The sequence below is a fragment of the Carassius auratus genome, unplaced genomic scaffold, assembly GCF_003368295.1.
Source record: "Carassius auratus strain Wakin unplaced genomic scaffold, ASM336829v1 scaf_tig00029285, whole genome shotgun sequence".
Classification (NCBI taxonomy): Eukaryota; Metazoa; Chordata; class Actinopteri; order Cypriniformes; family Cyprinidae; genus Carassius; species Carassius auratus.
The window spans coordinates 331456-338192 of record NW_020525757.1 but is presented as its reverse complement, the minus strand read 5'-3'; the positions used below and the strand labels follow the sequence as shown (position 1 = coordinate 338192).

The window sequence follows — 6737 nt, the reverse complement described above, 5'->3', positions numbered from 1 at the left end:
GCTGTTCATTTACTAATTTTTATAGTTTAGTTTTATATGTATATTCAGTATATCAATAAAACTTTTCCTAAAAAAAACATGTATTTTTATATTATAGTACAGTACAATATTTAAAGTAATATAATATGAAAGGGATCCTCACAAAATAAGTCATAAGGTCATTCTTCTGGAGCTGGAATTGTAAAGTTATGAATGTGTTAATATTGGACAACTAGATGATTCCATACAATTAATTTATTTCTTATAACCATGCAAACATGAAATAGTTTTCTGGAGTTTTCTTTTCTTTTTAATTTGCCATCATTTACATTTATCATTTTCCTTTAAATCGCCATCATTGATGTTGTAGTGTTCAGTGTTGTTTGACACAGCAAAGACTTCTGAAGAACTTCCTATACTGCTGCCTGACCTGGACAAGAACGAGACGAGAGGAGCTGAGTGACTTCATGAGATCAGGTTAACCTCTGAAGATTTTTTAAAATTATTATTATTATCATTTATGGCTTTAGAAACACAAGACTTTTGAAGTAGTTTTAAAAGCTTGGAAATCAAAACCATTGTGAAACATCAAATTTTGTAAATGTCTGACCTCATTATTGAGGACACAGTAGATGAGGAAGACGAAGGTTCCCTGCTGGGAATTCAAGATCAGGAAGAGGATCTCCAGCACCTTACTGTCTTTTGTGAAGAAACCCAGAATCCAGGAGCAACCAAGAACAACAAACTGAGCCAGAGTTTTAAACACTATAATCCTGCAAAGAAACATGTCAAGAGGGACAGTTAATGTTTATTTACTGACTACTGTATGTATATGGTTCCCTATAGAACAATTAAACAGAAATATTACTTGGTTTGTTTCATCTGTGAAACGTCAGCATTAAGATTTATGAGAGTTGACCTCATAGTGATGATGATCTTGATGAAGAGAATTGTGTTTAACTGCAAAGTAATTCATTAAATGGTTAATCACATTTTGAATGGTATCTTCCATTGCGTTGAACTTTTACGGGATAAACTATTGTGGTCTCTGAATACTGAAGCCTAACTTGTTCCTGTTCATGTAGCTGCATGAACATATGAGTCTCTCCTTGTTTTGCTTGCGTATCACCTTCTTTAAGGAGGACGGTTTGTTTGCTTTGGATGTTGCTCTAAAGGGCTGTCAGTAGTTGATGCTATAATAATCCAGCATATGCTGGCTAGATATTTTTTGAAGCATGGCTGTGGATCTAGAGCTGGTTTAGGCTGGTTCTTAGCTGGTCATGTGCTGGTCCTGAGCAAATAGCTCCTGTTCAGGACCAGCACATGACCAGCTAAGGACCAGCTTAAACCAGCAGCCATGATTCAAAACATACCTAACCAGTATATGCTGGATTTTTTAACAGGTCTATCAGAATGAGGGCCCTTTCCACCAGAGGAGTGACCTCCTCCTTGGCTTGGTCCGGCTGAATTTCTCTTGGTGACATTTGTGCAGCTACCGGCTGGTCTCTGCTGTCTACCTTCACCAGATTTTATTTTTTGGATTTTCGTGTTCATCAGGCATGTCTGCATAATTAAGCTAATCCACTTTAAAAATGTAGAAGGTCTTCTTATATTAGATCTTAGCCTGTTGGCTTGCGTCTCAAAATTGGCCTTTAGCAGCCCTCAGAGTGGCTTCGTTCTGCACTTGCTTATAGCACGGGGCTATTGGGTTTGTTCCCCATAATCATTCAACACAACAGGGGAGACCGTTCAAAAGGGAATGCTCCCGTTACTAATGTAACCTCAATTCTTAGTAAGATGCAGTCAAGTCAAGTCAAGTCATGTCACCCTTATTTATATAGTATTTTCAATAATACAGACTGTGTCAAAGCAGCTTTACAGTATTAAATAGGAAAATAGTGTGTCAATAATGCAGAAGGAAAATAGTAATCACTCAATTGTCAAAGGCAGTTCATCATTGAATTCAGTGATGTTATCGTCCAGCTTAGTTTAGTTGAAATAGTGTCTGTGCAATCAAGTCGACAAACAGATGTGCTATAAGGCTGCATGCAAGATGTTGACTATCTCTATTAGTCAAAAGATCCTGATGAAACGGCACAGCTGACTTTTATAGCATTTGTTTGTGCAGATACACAAACATGAACCAATCAGGTTTTAGTATTCACTGGAGTTTACCCTGTAAGCCTTCAATGCAATGCCTTATCTTAGAGAACCAAGTTTATTTTAGTAAGCAGATCATTTTCCTTTTAATATAAATAAAAGAGAAATACGAGAAGTGTTTACCACTAGTATGACACAAACAGGACCCAGGAAACTCCAGATAAAGCCTTTATCCATTTTAATCCAGCAGCTGTTTAGAGAAAAAAAAAACAATAAAATAACTGAATTAATTTGTCAGAGATACTATTTCAGGTGCTGACTGGTGAAAATTACAGATTTTAATATTGTGCAAGATGCTGATACAGCCTACCCTATTGGTGTGATTTGAAGCATGGCTGCTGGTTTGAGCTGGTTCTTAGCTAGTCACATGACCAGCAGCCATGCTTCAAAACATACCGTCAAATTAACTTAAAAACGACAACAACAACTCACTGTTCACTGCCATAGCCTTCTGGAACCACACCGACAGACACACACACCACAACCAGAGCGAATACATATCCAATCACACACAGGAATCCACTGCTAAGCACCTCCCTATCTTTGGAGCTGATCTGTGATAGGTTCTTCACACAGATGAAGAGCAGCACAGCTTCAATGAACATCCACACAAAGCCGGAGAGAAAGAGGAAGTGCAGAAGACCCGAGATCATGGCACACAACACCTAGAGACCAGGAAAGATGGTTAGGATGATTTTCAGTGAAGCTGTGCTGAGCTGTAGGACTCGCAGAACCTGATTTTACCAAATGCGACATGTTCCTGGATCAACAACTTTGCTGACCCTGAAACAACATTGTGATTAACCAATCACATTTAAAAAACAGTTTATAGTTTCAGTGTTTGGTGCTTGTACATCAGTGTCATTCATCTATCATTTCCTTTGATTTTAGGGATTACTCACTGGTAAGGTTAAGTTTAAGTGTATAGATATGGTCAAGACTACATTTTTGTATTAAAATGTTGTCCCAGGGTCAACAAAACATGTGGACGTGCGTAGTGCTACTTCATCGGTCACTGTGATTTTTCCAAGTAAGACATGTTCCTGGATAAGCATCTTTTGTTGATCATGGATCAACATTACTTTCCAAAAATAGGCTTAATTCAATCCCTAACCCTACCCATCTGATTAACAAGGGTGTAGAAGCATCTGACCCTGATCACAAGCCTAAAACAGATGTTTCCTGAAATGTTGCCCCTCAGTTCTGACTGGTTGATCCAGGAACATGTTGTACTTGGTGAAATCAGGCATCATTCTCACCTGCTGAGGCCGTATAAGGCTCAAGAACCTCTGTGTGAGCAGGAACAGAAGGTGAGCCAGCAGAAGACTGATGCAGATGTTGATTCGAGCCACATTATTTACTCCAGAACTCCACCGACAAAGGGCAAAGGTCAACAGAGCCAAACTGAAGAACACCAGCCCCACGATCACACACACCAAATTCAACAGATCCAGCCGTGAGTCACTCTGAGAAAACGTCAGAATAATGAGTGCCAAATCAGTGCACTTCTACAGTGCTCACTAGAAATGTTCTTGTACCTCTGCTGGACGGCTGGTTTGCATGATGAGAGCAAATGTTGAGAGGTGAACACAGGAACACACAGTGTAGCTGCTGTTGGTCTTTAAAACAGAACAACCATCTACAATCCACTCGCTGATATTCCAGTACACACAGGACAGAGAACCGCTGGGATCAGAGTCCTGCAAAAACAATCATGAACATTAATGTTATTTAATATTATATGACAGTTTTCTCAGCTATTTAGAGACTCTTTTTTTTTCAAAGCTTTACGCACAAACTCAAGAACCACACACAAAAAATGCAAAATGCCTCACATCTCTTGAAAAAATGAAGCACTGCATTCAAAATATTAAAAACACATCTCAAAGCAAACATTTGAAATCAACTTTGCCTTAATATTAATTGCTGTTAGTTTGTTGTGTGTTACAGTACATTGCGTGTTGTATATTGTAAAGAGTCAAAGGCAGATAATGTGTACTTCTGCTGTTTGAATGTCAGCTTTCAGAAATCATGTGGCAAGTACAGATTTTGTATGTGAGAAGTAAAAAAAAAAGAAATATCATCATATTAAAACACTGAATATTAGAAGTGTTCAGGTGTTCGTCAGCGCTCAGGTTGGACAGAAACACATTCGAGTCTCTCACTCTGATGTGTTTGAGAGTGAAGTTGACTGGTTTGGTGAGCTCAGTGTTGGTGGTTTTGGGAAGAGTAGCTGAGATCACAGTGGACATCATGGTTTTAACCGTGTCAGATGATGTGTTGAAGAAGTCTGGCTTCAGTAGATTCTCCATTGTGTTGTAGCTCATGAAAGCCACCGCAGCTGATCCTGTGAAACAGAAGCGTACATGCAATACTACATAAAAACAGTAAAGGAAAGGTGGTTTAGTGGTGATGATACGACACATCTCTATCATTTTTATATTTTTATAAATCACATAAACGTACTTTCTTTGCTGTTCTTGGCGATCCCAATGAGATCGATGTCCATAGAAGAATTTGTTGTGTCAAGTCGAGGGATTTTCTCAAAGGGGACCTGTGGTCCAACCATAAAGACTTGACCCTCTGATTAAATACAAAGCAGATATATTCTTCTGTCATTTATATTTGTTTTTCTTTCTTCCTTTTTTTATGAAAGTCCAATTCATTGATGCATTCATTCATTCAATTAGCACAAAAGAAAAAGAAAATGTCTAAGGTAACGTATGTAAGCCTGGTTCCTCGAAGGAACGAGACACTGCGTCGAGGACGCTTTGGGGAATCCCTCCAGTGTGATACAATTACAGTAATTATTAATGTATGTCATCTGAAGGTCAACATTAAATTAAAATAGTTACTGAAGCTCATGTGTTGCTGTCTGACCCACTGCTGCTCTCCAGACTAAATCAAGTCACTGACATCATACTGTATATAATCTCAGTCATCAATGATAGTTTAATCATGCCTCCACTTACCTACAGCAGCAAGAGTAAAACTGACACTGTCATTTGTGTCGGTCTGCTTCACTAATGTAGAAATGAGTCTCTCGCTGCTTTTTAACACAAGGTTTCCATAGGAGGCTAGTTCAGCTGGGTTTGCTGATGATGATGACTCTAAAATCTTTTCTGAAGCATTGAAGGCCATCATCAAAATGTTTGTCACAGTCTAATGTATTGATTAGAGAAATACAGTTACTGTATATACACATTTCAACAGAGAAATCATGTAACATTATTATTTTAATATTTTTCTCTTTAAAACTCACACTCAAAGGAAGCACTTGAGCTGTAATATTCTCGATCTGCTCAAGAAGGTTTTGTAAACATCCTCCAGAGGTCTGACTCTGAAAACACACAACTGAGCTTTATACAGTAAATAAACCCCACTCTGTGAGCTAACAAAAATTAGCTTGTGCACAAATCAGCTATAGGTAGAGAAACAAACTCATATGTTAAATATCTGCCAATGCACATCATATTACACTGCTCTTTACACTATTATTGATAGAAGCTTTAGGAACTTACAGTGCATCCTTCTTGCAGTGTTATATTTATTACTGCAATGACAGAATAAAGACAGATAATAAAGCAAAACAGCAAAAAAAAAAAATGTGAATTATTTTTTTTTAAATAAAACAAGGGTCATAAATAACCAATGCATCTGAGTGTGGGGAACAAACTGAAACTGTATGTGAAACTAAATTCTAAAAGTGACTAATATGTCAAACAATCTTTTTAAAAGTCAACCACACAGAAACTGAGAAAACATAATTCCTCCTAATATCCACAAATGTTTTTATTTGTCATCAATGCTATTAATGCTGCTAACATCTGAAAGTGTGGATGAATAGTAAACTAAATTTCTCTTTTATCCCTCATCTTTATCTAGAGACACAAACACCGATCTATATTATAGTTCTACAGATCCACAAACATTCAGTCAAAACTCAGAAAACAGAGGAATCAATAAATCCGACTAGTTTACCAGCTGAGCTCGTCTCTGGTGCGACTGTAGTAATGCTGCTGATGTTAGGAGGGACTGAAACAATATTGATTGATGAATACCAGTGAACAAAGACACAAATAAAACAAAGAGCTTGAGTGAATATAATTACCTGCACAGTATGCAAAATGACAGCCATATGGACGAACCAACTCATAGACATAATAATTGTCTGGGCAGGCTTTGACTCTAATGTAATGCGTATGAAAGCAGCAGTAGCTCCAGGTAGTGCAGACTTGCATAGAGACGATTCCATCCCCAACTGTTGGGTATCTACCATTAATCCACATTGGGAGATTTGTGCCACAGCTGTAGGTGTCAACACATGTGTCTGGGATATGAGTGCTAATGTTGTTAATGAAGAACCGATACCAGCCGCTCCAGGTGACATCCTGGTCACAATATATGACAGAAGCATATCGATTACTGCTAACTCTCCAAGGATCGTCCAGCACACTGTAGCTGTAGCAGGGGTCAGAGACCTCAGCTGAAATGAAAATAATGACCTCTTTTTATTTAGCATTGACATAACTAATCTTGAGTTATAGCCTATAGTTCATGAACATTACTAGCAGCCCTTCACATACAGTATCCTTCAG

General features: G+C 38.0%; 1 protein-coding gene across 1 annotated transcript; it reads right to left on the bottom strand.

Annotated features, from left to right (window-relative positions):
* Window positions 1-283: 283 nt before the first annotated feature.
* On the bottom strand, window positions 284-4708 carry LOC113079811 (adhesion G protein-coupled receptor E3-like). Its single transcript, XM_026252037.1, has 9 exons — window positions 4606-4708; window positions 4305-4486; window positions 3678-3839; window positions 3399-3605; window positions 2572-2804; window positions 2263-2329; window positions 848-939; window positions 590-752; window positions 284-409 (listed from the first exon to the last, which is right to left on the bottom strand). The coding sequence occupies exons 1-9, from the start codon at window positions 4706-4708 to the stop codon at window positions 353-355; spliced, it is 1266 nt and encodes a 421-aa protein (XP_026107822.1). The 3' UTR covers window positions 284-352.
* Window positions 4709-6737: the final 2029 nt, after the last annotated feature.

Bases quoted from the DNA above. Each gene is read 5' to 3' on its own strand.
- LOC113079811 (XM_026252037.1), bottom strand. From the start codon at position 4,708: ATGGTTGGACCACAGGTCCCCTTTGAGAAAATCCCTCGACTTGACACA. The intron at 3,606-3,677 runs GTACAAGAACAT...ACGTTTTCTCAG, and splicing joins AAACCAGCCGTCCAGCAGAG to AGTGACTCACGGCTGGATCT. The intron at 2,330-2,571 runs GTGAGTTGTTGT...TTCTCTAAACAG, and splicing joins GAAGGCTATGGCAGTGAACA to CTGCTGGATTAAAATGGATA.